Raw genomic sequence first — 20046 nt, forward strand, 5'->3', positions numbered from 1 at the left:
AGCGTTCCGTGCGCCTTTGGCATTTAGTCATGCCAGCCACATGACCACGGAGACGTCTTAGGACAGCGCTGGCTCTTCAGCTTTGAAACAGAGATGAACACTGCCCCCTAGAGTCAGGAATGACTAGCACATAAGTGCAAGGGGAACTTTTACCTTTATCTTTTATAGCAGTGGTCCCCAACCTGTGGGCCACAGTACACTAGTGGACTGTGAGGGATTTGCAACCCGGCCATGGAAACAGCCAGCGAGAGCATGTATCCTCACTTGTGTGAGCAATGGGCAAGCATGTGCGACCATGCTCTATTTGCGGGAGCGGCAGGCACTCTGCTCATGGAAATGGAGCTACGCACGCACACGTGCCGGCCGTTTGCACGAACCATCCACTCTTTCCCCCTCTCCCCCCACCGGTCCGCAAAGCCAGAAATATTGGGGAACTCTGTCCTATAGGTGCCAACTTTGAAATGGATCCATGCTGCCGTAGCCATCTTTTCGTTTCTCAGCTTGCCACACAGTATGGGGGAAGGGGAGGGAGAGATTTGCAATGTCAGACCAGACAATAACAATAGATCATCCCGTGGGAACCAAGGTCATCTTAAGAGGTGCTGGCCAGAGACTGGAAGGAGCTACCCGGGAGATGCCAGAACACCTAATTGGATAATGTGACCTGTGACCAGGAGGGAGGGGAATATCTATTCTTTAATTGTACGAGAACCGTGGGAAATAATTAGAGTTGGTTTTGCTTTCATGCGGGCTGAAATGATGTACTCAATAAAGCTGTTTTTAAAGGAATCTGATCGTCTCGATTTGCTGGCTTGGTTGGGCTCGTCAGTCGGAACTTTAACATAGGAATTAAGTAAGTGCCACTTACTTCAATAGAAAACATGGTACACTGAAGGTTATCAGAGCCAGAAAAAAAATGATAGAAGAGAAACATTGCATAACAGCCAGGCAAAGCAGCAATCAAGAAAGGAAAGAAATCTCTCGGTTCTATTTATTTTCACACAGTGTATATTACCTTTTGTTGGAACAAAAGCTCTCTACGTCTTTTGATCTCCGTTTTAGCTTAGAGGTTTCCATTTGGAGTTCTCTTTGTGAAGATTCTCCGTCAGGGACACTTCCAGGCTCGGACAAAACCGCCGGGGATGGCAGGGGACTCAAGACCCAGGGCACAGAGCAAGACTCCTTCGTGCAGGTGGTCTGAGTTTCAAAACGGATAAGCCGAGACTGAAGTTCAGCAAACTCCCCATCTCTTTCCAAAGCTCTTCTGTTGTCGAGGCAGTACCTAACAATCGACATTAAAAACAGGGTTTGGAACCACAAACCACCAGCATTGCAGAAAGTCTAGGCTCCTTCTGACATACAGAAAAACTTTATGCCCTTCTTGCCATAAGGGAACATCGTCCTTGCTTTTCTTACTCAAATTTCTCCATTCAGGAGCCTGAGTGGTGCAGCAGACTAATGCTACTGTTAAAGGTAGTATTTAGCTTCCAGCTGCCTGCAATTACTGCAGGGTTCGAATCTCTCCAAGGCTCAAGGTTGACTCAGCCTTCCATCCTTTCTAAGGTAGGTGAAATGAGGACCCGGTTTGTGGGGGCAATAAGCTGACTTTGTATAAATATACAAAAGTATGAAGGCTATTGCTGAGCACATTGTAAGCCGCCCTGAGTCTTCGGAGAAGGGCGGCATATAAATAAATAAATAAAAATATCCCTGTGGAACACCCTGCCACTGGAGGTGAAATCCACCTTCATTCATTTGGCCTTCCAGAAGGGCCTTTAAGCCTGGTTCTGCCAGTTGGCCTGAGACTACAGGTAGTTGGTGCAGTGATAGAGAAGACACCCCTTTGACACTGAAAAGCATTACGTTCAAACACTACCAGGTCAACTGCTCTACTTTCAGCTGAAAACATTGCCAGAACGTATTTTGCACTTACAAAAGCATGCATTAAACATTATGCTTGGTTTCAAGCATTAAATATCCAAAATATGAAAAGAACTGGGAGAGAAACCTATTGTTATTTTTTAAAGTTTCAATGTTTTCTTAAACTTGACTTGTGCCGAAGGAGAGGGCTCAGGAAATAATTCACAGTAAGGGAACTTACTCAAGACCGTGGTAATGGCAGCTGGCAGCTTTTTCAAACGGTAAAGCTCTCAGTTTTCGAGGTGTCAGTTCAGGTGTCAAAAAAACACTATCACTGAAAAAAAAAAACAACACAGAGAATTCACCTGAAACCAAAGTTATTGCTCCCTTGTACTGTATATGAGCTGTGGTGGCCCAGTGGTTAGAGTGCAGTACTGCAGGCTACTTCTGCTGACTGCTGATTGCCAGCAGTTTGGCAGTTCAAGTCCCACGGCTCAAGATTGACTCAGCCTTCCATTCTTCTGAGGTGGGTAAAATTGTTGGGGGCAATAGGCTGACTCTGTAAACCACTTAGAGAGGACTGTAAAAGCACTGTGAAGCAATATATAAGTCTAAATGCTATTGCTAAGTGCTATTATAGGCAAAACAAACATTTTAACAATAGGAATAGGAACAATCAGTCTCACTAGCAGTATATTGTAAAGAACAGATATCCGATTTGTAGCATGCTTGTTTTATATGCATTTCTCTCATTTATATACCATCAGAGTCCAAGGACTCCCGGTAGTTTATAAGCATAAAAACTATAACAACACTTCAGGCTAGAAAGCCAGGAGGCTGTGAGTTCTAGTCATGCCTTTGGCATGAAAGCTGGTTGGGTGACCTTTGGCCGGTCAGTCAGTCTCTCTCTCTCTCTCCCTCCCCCTCAACCCAACCTACCTCACAGGCTTGTTGTTGTGGGGAAATAGGAAGAGGAAGGAATATTATATAGAGAGAGTTGTTTATAAAAATAATAAAGGCAGGATATAAATAAATAAAGATGAAAAATGCCATAAAATTTAAATTGCCATTGTAATTATAATAATCAAATACAACACTCCAATATACGGCAAACACAGCTTTGAAAAGGCCCTTTTGCAATGACTCCACTTTGATCGCTCAATCAAGTGAATCATCATAGAGGCACAAGGGGAAGCAATCGGTTCTGTATGTGCTCAGCAGACAAACGTTTAGGCTTTCAAGCAAAACAAAACAACACTGAACTGTACTCAGAAGCTTACTGGGCACCAAAGCAACATCTGCACCTTAAGTGTGATATGGCCACACACTTAATTATGTCCAAATTTGTGCTTTAATTAGTCATTCCATGTCAAGTGGTCTGGGGGTCCACAGTGATGAAAAACTAACTCTACTTTTTAGGGGGTTTGAAACATGCTCTTTCTAATGAAAATGATTTAACAGTTTCCAGAAGGTCTTTTTTTGTAAAAGCGGGCTGAAAATACCCTATTTTTCATGTTTTTACAAAAAACGTCAACTTTACACTCAATTTGTAAACTATTGGAAAGCAGTAGAAATTTTATATTCGAAAACCTTGTGTTGCTAAGTTATTACACACACAGTTTCACTTTTATTATAACTTTTTCTTCCAGAGATATAAAAAGCCAAACTTTAACCTTTTTTTGAGCCACACATTTTCAGCCAACTTTGCTCCAAATTATCTAGATGGAGATCGCTCATGAGAATGTTTTTATTATTTTGTTTAATAGAGCACAAAAAGTTGTGCTAAAAGATGGCTGAGTTTTGTTTCTCTCAACAAAATATTGCCAGAGATATTATGTCTCAAAGTTGCTGGAACCTCAGAGTCATACTATGGGGTCACACAAATGCCTATATCTCCACAAGTATTGCATCAGCACACATCATGCTTTACCAATCACTTTTCTGAAATCAGACCACTTGACATGGAATGAACTAATACCTAATTCAACTAACAACTATGGATGATAGTCTCAGATACTAAACAAGGGCTAACACTGTTTAGGATTGGTGGCACTCAGTTCTCCGGGCTTCCTGTTTAGCTTCCAAACGTTTTGTTACCAGGCTAGGTGACATCCTCAGTGGGATTTGAAGTTGAAGCATCTTGTTTTAGTTTTCCTCCTCTTTTATTGAGCTCATGTGGTCCTGTGGTTGGTGGGTCATATGACTGGCTGATCATGCCATGTGACATGCTGTCTGAAAGGTGATGTTGTGTGAAGGTATGTTAGGGTTAACATACATACATAGTCAAGCTATTCTCCAAAGCACCTGAGGTCAGGACAAGAAGCAATGGGTGAAAACTAATCGAGGAGAGATTCAATTTAGAACTAAGAAGAAATTTCCTGACAGGGAGAACACTTAATCATTGGAACAACTTGCCTTCAGAAGTTGTGAATGCTCCAATACTGGAAGTTTTTAAGAAGATGTTGGATAACCATTTGTCTGAAGATATAGGATTTCCTGCCTAAGCAGGGGGTTGGACTAGAAGACCTCAAAGATCCCTTCGAACTCTGTTATTCTATTCTATTCTATTCTATTCTATTCTATTCTATTCTATTCTATTCTATTCTATTCTATTCTATTCTATTCTATTCTATTCTATTCTATTCTATTCTATTCATACCTCCTCCTTCTTCCTACTTTGGTGTTGTACTTCACTATGGTATTATGTTGTACTTCTGAACCCTATTCCTTGTGAAATTTCTAAGGCATCTAGAAATTCTAGGTTTCATACGTAAATAATTCTACATACAGTAGCTCTCCATTATTAGAAACAATAGTAACACAAAATGTTCAAATAATCAAATATACATTCTATCTGTAAAATAAAGTAGCAGAGTTCTGTTTGTCTTGGTAGAATATTTTGTTGCAATCTAAAAGTACAGTTTATACACATGCTGTCACTGGTTAATCAAAACAAGATAACTTGGCTGACATTCCAGAAATTCATTACCCATTCACGAAAAAGATCTGGCTTCAATCAGGCAGTATGAATGATATCCTCCCCCCTCAATTTTCGAGATTAGTTCCTAAAAGTAATTGTACTTTTCCATAATGTGTATTTGCAAACTATGATTAGTTTTAATCCTGTGAACAGATGGTCTGAAATTCTGTTGTCAATGTCAGAGGAAACACTATTAGTTGTGAGCAATAACATGACAAGGAACCTGCATGAGAGAGGGAGCAGGGGGGAGGGAAGGAAGGAAGGAAGGCCCCACCCCATTTCCAATGCTCCAAACCAGGTTTAAGAATTCTCTGAAGGAATCCCTTGTTATCAGTCTTCATTATGATCTAATCAAGCTTACACCTAGTGTGAATTCAAATGTTTCTATTATAATGCAGGTTAAAACAAAGCTCATTTTAATAATTCATTCTGAAGTTCTTACCTGCAATGATACTGCTGTTATATCCTTTCTGAGCAACACAGAAAGTTGGAGTTTGCAGGTGATCCTTGGACTTCAAATACAGATATTAGAACCGGTACCTATTCAATTTTTTGAGGCGTTTCAAAAGACCACACTGTTTGAAAATTGTGAACATACAACATCACTATCGATGTCTGAATGCTCCCAGCAAAAATTATGTTTCAACGGGAGAACTAGAATTTGTAGCTACTTAAGATTATCTAGAATAGAATAGAATAACAGTGTTGGAAGGGATCTTGGAGGTCTTCTAGTCCAACCCCCTGCTTAGGCAGGAAAGCCTACACCACTTCAGACAAATGCTTATCCAACATCTTCTTAAAAACTTCCAGTGTTGGAGCATTCACAACTTCTGGAGGTAAGTTGTTCCACTGATTAATTGTTCTAACTATCAGGAAATTTCTCCTTAGTTCTAAATTGCTTCTCTCCTTGATTAGTTTCCACCCATTGCTTCTTGTCCTACCTTCAGGTGCTTTGGAGAATAGCTTGACTCCCTCTTCTTTGTGGCAGCCCCTGGGATATTGGAACACTGTTATCATGTCTCCCCTTGTCCTTCTTTTCATTAAACTAGACATACCCAGTTCCTGCAACTGTTCTTCATGTGTTTTAGCCTCCAGTCCCCTAATCATCTTTGTTGTTCTTCTCTGCACTCTTTCTAGAGTCTCAACATCTATTTTACATTGTGGCGACCAAAACTGAATGCAGTATTCCAAGTGTGGCCTTACCAAGGCATTATAAAGTGGTATTAACACTTCATGTGATCTTGATTCTATCCCTCTGTCTATGCAGCCTAGAACTGTGTTGGCTTTTTTGGCAGCTCTACTGAGTCAACTGTAGGGTTGCATGTTCAAGACAAGGATTTTACTCTACCTTTTTGGAATGTGTAAGGGCTGCAGATCTCCAACAGGCAAGCCTTCTGCAGTGAAGTACTTAAGCATCTCTCTAGCATCAAGTAACGCTGAGTCTTTCTGGCCATTTTTGTGGCCCAACAGCTGTTCAGAAACTCTAAAAGGAAAATCAAATCCGAATGAGCGGAAAGCTATATTCACATGACAGCTACACACTAACACATAGACGTAAATGCTTAATGTTACCTTGTTCTTTGCTTAATCTTCTCAGAAATTTCCAAGTTCTGTAGAACATTTCTTTCGGGCCACTTCAAAGGATTTGAATCTTTTAGCTTTGATTCTGAGAATAGTTGGGACAGTGGGTGAGAGGAAGAGCAAGAAGGCAAGGCAGGCATTTAATCCACTGCAAAATCTATGGACCTTCATCTTTTGTTTTAAACCAACACAGCTAAGAATGTTCTAGTTTCCCATTTGGTGTAATTAAAAGTTTTGTGGAGCAAAATTTGAAAATTTCTATCCAGCTTCAATAAAATAATTTACAAATCTCTTACTTTTGGCAACAACTCAAAGACCTATTGTTCACTTACTATTAACACCAAGTATTATTAGCTTCAATTATACTTTGTGATAGCAACAAAAATGAACAGAGAAAACATATGAGACAATTGTAAGGAGACCCAAGTCTTGCCTTGTGCCCCTTCTTCTTCTTACAATCTTCATTTCTCACCATCGTGGTCGGGAATACGGGCAGTCCTTGAATTACAACAACAATTGAGCCCAACATTACTGTTGTTCAGTGAGACATTTGTTAAGTGAGTTTTGTCCCATTTTACGACTTTTCTTGCCACGGTTGTTAAGTGAATCACTGCAGTTGATAAGTTAGTAACCTGGTTGTTAAAGTGAATCTGGCTTCCCCATTGACTTTGCTTGTCAGAAGGTCGCAAAAAGGATCACATGACCTTGGGACACAGCAACGGTCGTAAGTATGAACCAGTTGCCAAGCATCTGAATTTTGATCACATGACCATGGGGATACTGCAAAAGTCATTACTGTGAAAAACAGTCATAAGTCACATTTTTCAGTGCCATTGTAACTTTGAATGGTCACTAAATGAACTGTTGTAAATCGAGGAGTACCTGTACCAGTAATCTTATCCACTAATATCTTGACTGTATTACCTGCTACAAAAATGTTGTCATATCAACTCCTCCATTAATCAATCTCAATCCCATTTCTCTACGTGACATTCTGCATTATGAATGCTCATTAATAAAAACAGTGTAACTTATAGGCAATCCTAATTATTCTAATTAAGTAACAAAATGATGTCCCAAAGGTACTTTTTCAAGAGCCAACTGGACTTTCTGAAGAAGCTTCTCGGATGAGAAGCGAAACGTCTTCAAAGAAAATCCAGAAAGTCCAGTTGCCTCTTGAAAAAGCACCTTTGGGACAATCATGATCTGGATGACTGAGAATCTCCATAGACGTTTAACAAAATGATGCTTACCATCAATGGCTTCCTCATCTCTAGGTTTAATCATTGCTCCTGGATAAACAGTACTTGGATGGCTAACCTTCCATAATTCAAAAAAACGCTCCCTGCTGTAGGCTAATAGATATTTCAGTTTATTCTTTAAAGCTACAGGTAGCTGCCCAGCAAACGTTTGTCTCTCTGTAAAACAGAAAACAATGAATTTAGGCATCACTGATATGATATTAATAATCCAGGATGTATAATAATGCTAATTCGCTGAATTGAATTATTGCATCATGCTGTAAGCAAGTAAAAAATAAGGCAATAAAAACATAATCCCTTTATAAGATTATGGAGAAAAGCTTCTGCAATTTGCTATGCATACATAAACACAATGTCATTTGAGCAGGCATTCATAAAACATTTTTTCAAGGAATACTCTTTTTTTCCAAACCGTTTTCCTGATTTGTTGAATGAATTTAGAAGTTTGCCAAGTAAACATTACAGACTGGAAAATGGAAAGCATCACTCAAGAAGGCATTCTCAAAGTGAAATGATTGTCATAGCCCCTAAAATAAGCCCATTTTTTATTTTCAAGTATTACCCTCTATAAATTAAGATACACCAACCGATATATTTTTACTGATGTATTTTCTATCTATTATTCTGTGGGTAAATATTCCATTACTTACTCAGGCAGTGATTCAAAATCTGTCTTTGGAACTGAGCCAGTTTCTTCTCTCTTTGTAAAATCTGTTCTCCATAAAAATGCGGGAAAACTTTGAGAAACTCTTCAAAGAAACCTGTGTTGATAAAGAGGTGATTTTTTTTAAAAAAAATGAAGTGATCAAATTACATCAAATGCTAAAATTTAGCCGCGTAAATGACTTGAGAGCGCAAATACAGGACTATGATCAAAGAAATCAGATTAAAGGCAACTTCTACTCACAGAACATCATTGCGTGTCTTTGTAGAAAGTACCTCATATATTTTCTTGGGAAGCAAAACATAGTCCTCAACTTACAACTGGTCACTTAGCAGCAGATATGACAGACCCAAAAGCTACTTATGACCTTGTCTAGGGAGAGTCTCAATTATCCAGGTCATGGCTGTCCCAAAGATGCTTTTTCAAAAGGCAACTGGACTTTTTGGTTTTTCTTTGAACACGTTTCGCTCCTCATCCAAGAAGCTTCTTCAGAAAGTCCAGTTGCCTCTTGGAAAAGCACCTTTGGGACTACTTATGACCTTGTTTCAATGTTCTGACATCAGGCTGTACCTTCCCCTCAGTCACATGACTGCATTTTGGGCACTCAGCAACTGGCCTGCAATTACAGCTGTTTGCAACATCTCATAACCATGATTTAAGTCAGTTTGCTGGAATCCAGCATTTCCTTCTTTGCTTAATGACTTACAACCATAGTACCCCGGCTCAATTAAGGTCAAGGACTATCTGTATTATCCTCTGTGTGGAAACTGGATTCATTAATTGAAAAGTATCTGTAATAGTAACAGATAAATCACATGGCTTAAAAAGGCAATTTTGGCAATTGTAATAACCATACTTCACTGGTATAGCATATATTTTGCATGGACACAGAGCTGGGAAAAGTCCTTGTGCAGCCAATGCTAGTCAACATCAATAATATCAAGCTAAATGGACCTATAGTCTTCTTATGTTTTCAAAGCAAGCAGGCAAATGTGTTTTCTCTATACAAGTTGTAAATAAACTAAAAAAGAGAGGTGATCCAGAAAAAAAATAAATCTCTCCAAGCCTAGTAAACCCTTAGTGAAAACCTAGAGTTGAGACTTACATTGTTGGAGAACAAAGTAAAAGAACAAGTCTAACCTAAGTCCAGGCAGTCCAGTCAATAGTGAATCAAGATTTTATCTTAATATTAAATAAGACTCTGAGAACAAAGTTGTATTTGCACTTTGGATTTGGTTCAAGAATAGATATGGCTATTCATGATCAATGTGTTTAATTCACAGATCTGATTAGTTTTCTGAAGGCTTGTTTCAAATAATTACTATTAACAAAGAAAGCATTTATTCTACTTACAACTTTACCCTACTGGAATGAACATTTGTGCCTCTTAGTTCAACTACAAAATGTATACCTGCTTCTGTTTCTTCTTCTGCTGTCGTCAGCTTTCCTATACTTTCTGCCAGAGTGACAGAGCCATTGATCTGATTGGCTGAATAGATTATTGTTGCTTTACATCCTCCAGAGCCGTTGCCTTGTACCAAGAAATAATAATTGCACGTTTCTCCTTTAAGTTCGACTTCTGGAACTAAAGAGAAATACGGGTACAGCTTAATGTTTACAAAAATTACAAGTGCTCTGTTCATAAACACATAGCAAAAAACAGATTAAATCAGCATGCATGCTAGATTTCAAGTAGCCAGGATTTCTGATTTCAGTAGTAAGTAATTTAAAGTCCAAGCTATATATTGTTTTTTTAAAAAGTTTCTTGACAATTAGCATCACTGTTTTTCAACCGGAGAGAAAGCAGAGACCCAAACTTTACAATTTCTCTGCTGACTATAGCAGAAGGCAGAGGTGGTCAGTCAACGTCTTTCTTAATCAGTTTTTCGTACCACCCAAGCATTCTTTAGCTTTTTATCAATTTACTAAAACCGCATAGTGTGGAGACAATACAACTTTACTTACTGCCGAGACCTTTGTGTTTTTCAGCTATACATTCCTTCCACTTTTTTGTACTTAGCTGGCTGGGGACGGGATTCAGCATACTGCTTATACTGCAAGGCAGTACAAATAAAGCTCCTGCCTGCAGATGAAACACATTAGGCTTGATTATAAATAAATAAATCTTCTCAGATACTGATATATGAAATGTCTCGTGCATAAGCAGAGCCCACTCTTGAGGGAGATGGAGGGTTAAGAAATACGATGGATGGATGGATGGATGGATGGATGGATGGGGCTGTGTGTCTGCACACATGCGTGCTTCCAGCCAGCTACTCATGCGGCCCGGTGGCGCACAGGTTGGGACCTCTGTTCTACAAGAATAGTTCTACAAAACTATTGTTAAACTGATTTATTTTAATTTAAGTCAATATAGTCAGCTTTCGGACTTACCCTAAAAACAAGGGTTCTTTTAGGGAATACATATACATTAATTTTAACTCACTTTCATTCTGCTAAAAGTTCATGTTAATAAAAAGCCACCATCTACCTTTCCATGGAGAGAAGAAAGCTGATCCCACAAGAGTAGAGACTTCTTCTCAGCATCGGTTCTAGCCAAAGTCCTAGCCAAAGTTTAGGAATCACACGCTCACAGCTACGAAGTGCAATAGTCGATACAGGTAGTCCTCAACGTACGACCACAATTGAGCCCAAAATTTCTGGCGCTCAGTAAGACATATCTTAATGCACTTAAAATAGGTCTCACTTAGCGATGGAAATTTTGCCCATCTTGCCACAGTTGTTAAGCAAATCAGTGCAGCTGTTAAGTTGGTAACAAGGTTGTTAAGTGAATCTGGCTTTCCCCACTGACTTTGCCTGCCAGAAAATGTGATCACATGACACCGGGACATTGCAACCATCACAAATGAGAGTCAGTTGTCCAGCATCTGGATGTAAATCACTTGACTGTAGGGATGCTGCAATGGTCATAGAGCGTGAAAAATAGCCATGTTACCTTTTTCAATGGTGTTATAACTTCAAACTGTCACTAAGCAAACCGTTGTAAGTCAAGGACTACCTGCAGATGACTATATTTGTATACTACCTGTATACAAATATAGACCGATAATCCTCATTACTGGTGAGATGATTAGATAACCTAAGAACATTCCTGAATGTTGGGGAATGTAACAAACAAGACCAATAAGAAATATATTTTTTCCCAATCCTTTCCAAGATTATATGGAAACTAATCAAGGAGAGAACAAACCTAGAACTAAGGAGAAATTTCCTGACAATTAAAAAAAATTAGTGCAATGATTTGGTTCCAGAAGTTGTGGGTGCTCCATTGGAGGTTTTTAAGAAGAGATTGGACAACCATTTGTCTGAAATGCTATAGGGTTTCCTGCTTGAGCACGGGGTTGGACTAGATGACCTACAAGGTCTCTTCAAACTCTGTTATTCTGTTATTCTATATTACTATTCAACTTTGCAAAGGAGTGTACAGCACTATGTACCATAAGAATGAACCCACTGGATTCGGAGTCTTCCACATTTATAGAATGGATTATTGCCTCTACAAAGCTCAAAGCAACGTTAGCAATAGTTGCACCATTTATTTAAACTGTCATTCATGACAGTGCATATCTATGAGAGCATTTAGTTTACTTGCTCTAAAGATTTCCTGCTTCTGACATTCATTTCCAGTCTCCAGGGGGCGTTAAAAAAAAAAAACACTCCTAAATCAAACCAAACGACATCTGCTATAAAAGGATACAGCTCAAACTGGAGGTTTGATACTAAACATGCTGGCAGGTGAGTCAACAGCACCATCTGTACAAATTTTAAAGCAGGACCGTAATAATGGAACACCTGAAAGAAAATTAAAAGGTAATTTGGATTGTGTATTCCAGCACACACTATCAAAACTATTTTTTGGGGGGGGGGCGGGTGGGGGAAACAAGAACGTCTGCAGATAGGAGCTTTCTCATTTTTCTTTTACCCTTGCACACCCCCAAAAATTTCAAAGGTGAGAGATTCAACAGAGGTGATGAAGTCTGCCACAATGAAGCAAAATGGATGATGGTGATAAAATAAACAATGTAGATTGGGTTTAATTGGACAAAACAGAATTAATTCCTTATCTGTCTTAGCAGGCAAACTCTATGAGCAAGTCGGGGGTGTGCATAAGCGCACCAGCGTGCCTACCGTCCCTGTCCTACTGTCCCCATTTATCTGTACTTACATCCTTTGTTTATGTTTATACCAATACCTGCTATCTTGTACATGTTTGACAGACAGACAGACAGACAAACAAACAAATAGCAATGTTGACCTGAAATACTTCAACAGTTTTTTCCTTTTCTAAATTTTTCTCTTCGTTAATTTTCCTTATTGATTCTCTTAGATTCTACATTTTAGGGCAACTACCCTAGCTATTATCCCTGTTGTATATTTATGGTGACATTGAGGGACTCCTGCTTGAGAAGGGAGTTCAACTAGAAGGCTATGATCTACTGCATATATAAATGCATGATGAAAAACAAGCATTAAGGGATAAATATGCTTCTTTCTATACCCTTGCCAGGCTGGTTATCAGATGAGACTTCAGGAGTAAAAGGATCTCACCACTGGGGCTCCGAAGATGCAATTTCAGAGAAGGGGCCAGTGGTGGTATTCAGCCGGTTCAGGCTGGTTCAGATGAATCGTTAGTTAAATTGCTGGCTGGCCCCACCCTTTCCAGGTGTCCCGACATGCCCCATTTTGGCTGCCAGGTAAGTGCAGGGAGGCCTCCTAGGCCCAAAATGGGGCAAAGGAGGGGCGGCGGCCCCCCTGCGGCCCGTTTTTGCTCCCAGGGTGGTGCAGGAAGCCAAGTGTGTCTGTCACACCCCCTGGCCATGCCCACCAAGCCACACCCACCAAGCCACGCCCACAGAACCAGTAGATCCTACCACTGGAAGGGGCCCTATTGCTCTCAGCTATGTTCTGCACAAGACAAAAAAATAATAATAATGCTTTAATTTCCCTGGCAGACAAACATCTGTCATCTGAAGCCAGCAAGCCAGAAATTCCACATTCCTGATAATAAAATTTTGAGCAGCTTTCTTCCATTTTAAAAGCTCACTTGGTCATATCAAACAGCCTATTTGTTACTATGCGTTCAAATTCAGTTTTCTTAAAACTGAGATCTGATATGTGTTTTTCCCTAAATATCCTGGTAATAAAACAAACAAAATTGAAGATCATTTCATCTATACTGAGAGTTTTCCACAAGTTCTAAGTGTGCATGTCAAGTATGCCACCCTATTCCAAAAGACTTGGGAAATGCAAAAAAAAAAAATTCTTATTTTGACTTGAGATTCTCTTCTTTCCTTGAATTGAAATTACTCCTGGAGAACAAAGGAGCTAGATTTCCAAAACAGGCTAACAACACCATGAAATGGATTTTCAATTTCTATGCCTCTAGGCATACGCATTTTACTTACTTAACCATAAAAAGGCTAGATTTTAAAATGTTTACTTTTCTGGATGAATATTGTTTCCAAGTTTTTTTTTTAAAAAAAGTAATATTCTATTTTATGGCACAGTTGAGCATAGATTTATCTGACTTCTAAAATGCTAAGAACTGCAATTCAGATAGACCAAACACATCAGTTACCTCTGCACAGCGAATATTGGTATTCTTTGGCTGTTTATTTTCATCAGCGGCAGAGAAAGTATTTAAGCAGACGGGGCTGAATGGCTGCCCAGATGCAGTGCCTTTTATACAAAAATCTGGAAATGCGATTTCAGATCCAAACTGAAGAAAGGAAAAAAAAAAAGCAAAGGATAACTATAAGGCTCTTAAGTATTACTCCCCCTCCCCCGTTTTAAAGATATCTGTTACAGTATATAAAATGGCTATTTAAGATGGCTATTATATAAAATGAGACATTATAATGCAGCCAGTGGAATTTGAAAGCACAGTATTTATGGGTCAAAAATACCTGTTTAAAATATTAGCTACATTTTTAAAGCTAGCACAATCATTTTCTCCTGTAGGTTTTTAAGTACATTGACCCCAATAATTCCGATATCCCCCCAAAACAGGTAAGATAGAACACATGCTTTCTAAACCCATTTCCTTTCTCTTTTGTCACAGTATTCTAATCTGAGCCCACCGTATATTTTTACTCTTCCTTTCACTCTTTCTTTCCAGCCTTTCATCCATGTTGGAATCAACAGAATAGCTTGACAGTAGGATGGACGCAGAAGCGGGCTTCAGATACTTTAGCAACGGGTTCGCTGCCCCGTTGCTGGGTGGGCATGGCCATGGTGGACATGTCCTAGTCGGCCGCCTGCACCACAGTGGAGCGGTGGTGGCGTTTTTTGCCCTCCCCAGGCTCCGGAGACTTTTCTTGAGCCTCCGGGAGGGCAAAAATTGCTTCCCCTGGGCCCGTTTCCAGACCACCGGAACCTGCAGTAGGCACATTTTTTGCACTCTCAGACCCTCTGCGCAGCCCCTGCACTTACCTGGAATGATGAACGGGCCGCGTGGAGACTCCTGGGAGGGGCTGGGTGGGCGTGACCAACCAGGGGTGGCATTTGGGGGTTCGCCAAACCCTGGCGATCCTTGGCTAGAGGATCGCCCAAACCCTGCTAAACCCCCCAGGAGCCCATCCCTGGATGGATGGCATATAAAATTAATAAATGAATAAAAATCTGTGGATTGCTTTTTCAGATCTGCAAACTGTGCTGCCTCCTCCTCCTCCCCCCCCCAAAAAAAACCCCCTATGGATAAACAAGTAATTCATATTATAGAATTATTCCATTCATGGAAGAGGTTCTTATCCCAATGCATTTATTAAGCTTCTTCAATCTTAATAACCTTTTTATTAAGAGAAAGTGATCTTTACTTCAATCTCTGGAGTTTTTAAGTTTTCCAATTGGCTGCAGGAGTAAGAAGGCTGACAAAAAGTGGTTTCTCTCCAATACCTTTTGTTCCCAGATTTGAATCTTCCCTCTCCACAGTTCCCTTGAATCAATACTGTCTTTTAAGTTTTCAAGAGCCAAGATATCAGCAGAAAGATATTCTGCAAATCTTTGCCAAGTACTGTAAAAAGAAAACACGTGTAAGTAGTGTACATTTAACTAAAATCTTAGTAACTTTCAAGGTTAATGCTTCATATAATTTTTAGGAGACTAAATGTGATCCCACAGTGTTACAAAAAGCTATGGAATGTCACTTATCGTTTTGTAAAGTATTTAAATCTTAATAAAAATGGTATCTATTTTTATCCTGTTAAGATTTGTATTTCACTTTTCTTCAAGGCAGCATGCAACTCCCTTCTCCTCGCAAGGTGAATTGGGCTGGGTGACTGGCAGAAGAGATGGATAACTAGCCCAAAATTATCGAGTGAATCTGAACAACTTAGCACATCAAAATGTGGTCATGTGATTATGCTGGTGTTGAGAGACGACAGCTATCGTAACTTTGAGTGTGGGATGCAAGTACCTTTTTTGAGGTCTGCCATAACTTTGAACAGCCACTAAGCGACTGCTCATAAGTTATGGATTACCTGTACTCCTAAAATGACATCAACAATCCTCCCTTTCTCAATTATCTTATTTGAAGAATTTAAATACGACTCACCTGTTGCTTTTGTCTGCTACAATAGAGATCTTTGCTGCATGCCATTCTCTTAGGTGTTTTAGCGCGCCAATGACAGGTAAACAGTCTTTTAACTGAGGGGCATCTATTTCTGAAGACTGGAGAATAACATCAACCATTGCTTTTCCTGCAGAAGGAAATATCATAAAGACTGACATTTCAGTCTGCTTTTTTGCAGGAGCAGGAAACTGAACATTGGACTCCTGTTTTTTAACCCTTCCATATTGAATTGGCTGGGCAGATGCTACGGGAGATAGGTACTCCCTCAAATTACCAAGCCTTATGCATATAAGGCTTTATAGCTAACAAGAAGCATCTTGAATCATACCCAGAAGCCAACTTGCAATCAGTAGGGTGTGCAAAGAGTTGTTGTGACCTAGGCCCAAGTAGTTACTAACAGACACAATCAGTCCTAAACAAATGCATTTTATTAGAACAGCTGAGAATTACTTCATTCTCAGCTTAGTCCAAATTAATTCCAAAACAAATTCTTCATAAACAGTCCTTGGGCCTTATCACCAACCTTTGTCTTCTTTGGCCCCCTGCCAAAGGCTTTTCTTGGCAAAACCCCAGGAAGTTCAGAAGCAAGAGACACCGACAGGAAACAACGTTACTTTCCTACAAAGATCCCAAGAGCCATTGCTGCTCTTTTAAGCCTTCTGGGAGGAGCCAATCATCTCCTGGCCTTACTCCCGAGTCATCCTTTTTGCTTTAACTGCTCTTGCCTTCTGGCAGCTCTTTGCATGCGTGCACTAGGAACAGGCTCCTCCTGTTCCTCTGCCTCTATGCTATCCGCCTCTGGAGGCTCCAGAGTCTGTGCATCGCTCCCAGATGGCCCTGGCCCCATCTCTGCCTCCGATGCAGAGCCCTCGTCCGGGCCTTCCCCTGACTCCAGGACTGGCCCATTGTCCTCCCCAGCCTCCTCACTGTCCGACTCCACTGCCAGCTCCACAGGCTGCTGGTGGACCACAACAACAGTGTTCTGACATGGATACACTAAAGTATGCTCTTCACTGTCCATGCTAGTCATTCTGGATCAGAAACTTCTGGGTGGGCTTCAAGGCCAGCTTCATAATTCAACAATCAATATTCATAGAGCCAATTTGGCACAGTGGCTAAGGTGCTGGACTAGAAACCGGAAGGTTGAGTTCTAGTTTTCCCTTAGGCACAGAAGCAGGCTGGGGGCTTTGGGCCAGTCCCTCACTTTCAGCCCAAGCCGCTTCACAAAGTTGTGCTTGTAGACAACCACAGAAGAAGAGCATTAAGTATAGACACTGCCTTGGGCTGACCATAAATAAAGCCATCATAAAAACCAAATAAATAAATAAAATCAATAGAAGAGAATATTTGTAGCTCGGGGTTGAACTCGAGATCACTGATACACTCTTGAGCTTGGTTGCATTCTTGGATGTGTTTCATTTCCAAACTAGGCAACATCATCAGTGCTTAGGATTGAGCATGGATGATATTATCCAGTACGGTAATGAAATGTCTGCAAGAAAACAACCGAGCTCAGAATGCACTAAGGATCCCACATAGACAAAATCCTTTCCTTTACTGCTAGTAGCATTATTGTCTTTGGTATGGAGCATGTTTTAATTCCTTTACGTTATTTTAAGCAAAACTGCATGCTATTAAATAATTTCTCCTAGAAAGGGCATCCTTCCAGATTTTCGCTATGTAATTTGTAATTTGCCTGTAAGGTGTCCTTGTGTGCCAAGTTATTTACCAGAGCATTATTATAAGCAGAAAACAGACTAACAAAATGATTTTGTCACAAAAATAGTTTGTTTCCAAAAGGGTCATATTACCAGGAGCAGGAAGTTTATCAGCTAAAAGATGTATGCTCTCCGCAGATTCTTCATATAGACTGAAATATAAGAATGAAAAAAATTAAATTACTCTCATTCAAGAATATGCTTCAAAACATTTAGTGCTTTACCCAATCCAAGGATCAAAATTATAAAGCACTGTATTTGTGTATAGAAAAAAAAAAGATTTTGCTTCAAACGAAAAACTTGCCATCGAAGTTTTGGTTAATGAATTTATCAGAATCAACAATTTTTGGCTAAATCAGCTATTCTACTGCTACTCCTAGTTAAAATATTTATTTTCCCCTATGCATTCAAAGACCATTTCAAAGTTCAGAAACTGAATTCTCAGATATGTTTTCCAACATATTAACATATCCACAAGGGATCAACTTACTCAATGAGTGGCACAGATTCCCAATTATTGTCTTCTTCCTCAACATGCTGATCACCAAGATATTCTTCAATATTTCTTCGGATAGAGCTTTTGCTTTGATCTGTCTCTTCATCAAAACTGATGTCCTCCCAGTCAGTACTAGAAAACTATTCAATTAAAAGAAAATACTATAAGGAATGAACAAGCTGGAACTAATGTTTGGGGTAATTAAATGTTTCCAGTGACTCACCTGGGAAAATCCACATATTGACTGAATTGCAAAATACCATTCTTTCACATATGGAATCCCAGTAAGAGAACATGCTAAAAGGAGAAGTAATATACATGTTACGATGAATTTTAGAAAATTAAAATAGAAGCCTCATATTCTTCATGAAAACTTATTAAAAGAAGTGTCATCATTGCAATAGCTCTTAAGAATTAAAATAGCATACAAGAAATGAAAGCAACCTTTCTCAAAAAAACCATAAAAAACTCTAGTGGTACCAAATCAAAGTGCTATTTCAGATAAATGCAGTAATTAATTGTGCTTTCTTTCCTCCCCATCACACATGGAAAAAGTTAGCTGGTTGATTTTCTGTCAGTGTTTGATTTTTTTTTAATTGTATTGTATGCTACAGATACAATTGCCTGCACTGTAGTGAGAAAGCTACCGGTAGTAGTTTTATTTATTAAGACGCCTGTAATGAAGGTAGTCCAGATTCCCTAGAGGGAGGGGGTGAATTCCAGAGGAACAAGAGACAACTAAGATAATTTTCAGGAGCAAAAGAGGGCAAAGACAACTCCTCCGTAATAATTCTCAAAGTATATGCTTTATGCAAGTTCGCTTTAGTTTGGCAAGATTGATGTCAGGCTTCAAAAACCAAGAAACATTGTAATTCTTCCAAACAGATTTCTTTATCGTTCCTCATCTCTGCTTTTTACAGCAAACAACGAGATATTTCAGCAAATTCAAAAGCAGCAAAGTTTACAGATGTTCACTCCCTCTATGTCCTCAACCGTTTAAGTTCATCCACTGTACCAGGCAAAATGTAGTTTGCTGCAGAAAAGCTTCCCTTACCTGGGAAAGTTTCAAATGTTGCCTTTAGAGAGGGATTGCAGTTTTTTTTTAGCAAGTTATAAATATTTTCAGCTGTCAAACCTGGAAAACATAATTGAGTTTATTGAAAAAAAATCATGAAAATAAGGCTATGTAGCCTATTTATCAGAATACAAAATCTCATTTTAGGAACGCCATTGGCAACCCCAATGAATGAAAAAAAAAATTTAGTTTAAAACATTTTTCATTATCTGTATTTGTATAGAATCTGGGTTTGAGTGCAAAATCTTGTTGTTTTTTAAAGAAACCCCACTGGTCACCCTGTTCCACCGTGCATGCACCCCTCTGGGGAGATCACTTGGAGAACTAAGTGAGGAAAATGCATCTATTGTCATGACATAGATCTCCCTACAAGATTGATGGAGCTACATTAGTTTAACCTGACTCTGCTTTGGGATATACTGGTAATAACTATTAGCTGACTAAGTCAATAAACCCTTTTTAAATAGATTTCCATAAAACAACCCTCTCTTCCCCCCCCCACCCTCTCCCATTCCATGAGTTGGTTTACTATGCTGTAGGAACAGGACTATTGGTTTAAACAGAAGAAAAAGCCAAATAGGGGGGTGGAAAAAATCCTGATCTCTCAACTATCTAATAATTAATCCTGTCAACATTTGGAGGGGGGGGGGAGAGTATTTGAAGTTCTGTAGGCAGCACAAATAATTATTCCAAACATCCCTCCATAGTTACCTACTGGTAACTGCAATAAAGAAGTACCCAAGGATACTTTTTAATATATATATATATATAATATATTAAATATATAATATATGGCATAGTAACTGCAATAATCGAAGA

General features: G+C 39.4%; 1 protein-coding gene across 1 annotated transcript in view; it reads right to left on the reverse strand.

The window, feature by feature from the left end:
* MTBP (MDM2 binding protein) overlaps positions 1-20046 on the reverse strand; it is a 28909-nt gene that overhangs the window by 7572 nt on the left and 1291 nt on the right. The window contains exons 2-18 of the mRNA XM_070940356.1: positions 19207-19287; positions 18376-18449; positions 18147-18292; positions 17750-17808; positions 15921-16065; positions 15263-15380; positions 13947-14087; positions 12066-12160; positions 10839-10911; positions 10313-10430; positions 9759-9932; positions 8334-8444; positions 7675-7839; positions 6413-6506; positions 6189-6323; positions 2102-2194; positions 1016-1282 (exon numbers count right to left, since the gene is read on the reverse strand). Coding sequence (XP_070796457.1) covers positions 1016-1282; positions 2102-2194; positions 6189-6323; positions 6413-6506; positions 7675-7839; positions 8334-8444; positions 9759-9932; positions 10313-10430; positions 10839-10911; positions 12066-12160; positions 13947-14087; positions 15263-15380; positions 15921-16065; positions 17750-17808; positions 18147-18292; positions 18376-18449; positions 19207-19287 — 2089 coding nt within the window. The remainder of the gene's footprint in view (positions 1-1015; positions 1283-2101; positions 2195-6188; positions 6324-6412; positions 6507-7674; positions 7840-8333; positions 8445-9758; positions 9933-10312; positions 10431-10838; positions 10912-12065; positions 12161-13946; positions 14088-15262; positions 15381-15920; positions 16066-17749; positions 17809-18146; positions 18293-18375; positions 18450-19206; positions 19288-20046) is intronic.

This window comes from Pituophis catenifer, unplaced genomic scaffold (assembly GCF_029215685.1).
Source record: "Pituophis catenifer annectens isolate HBS135680 unplaced genomic scaffold, rPitCat1.0.hap2 SCAF_3, whole genome shotgun sequence".
In the NCBI taxonomy this organism is placed as follows: domain Eukaryota; kingdom Metazoa; phylum Chordata; class Lepidosauria; order Squamata; family Colubridae; genus Pituophis; species Pituophis catenifer.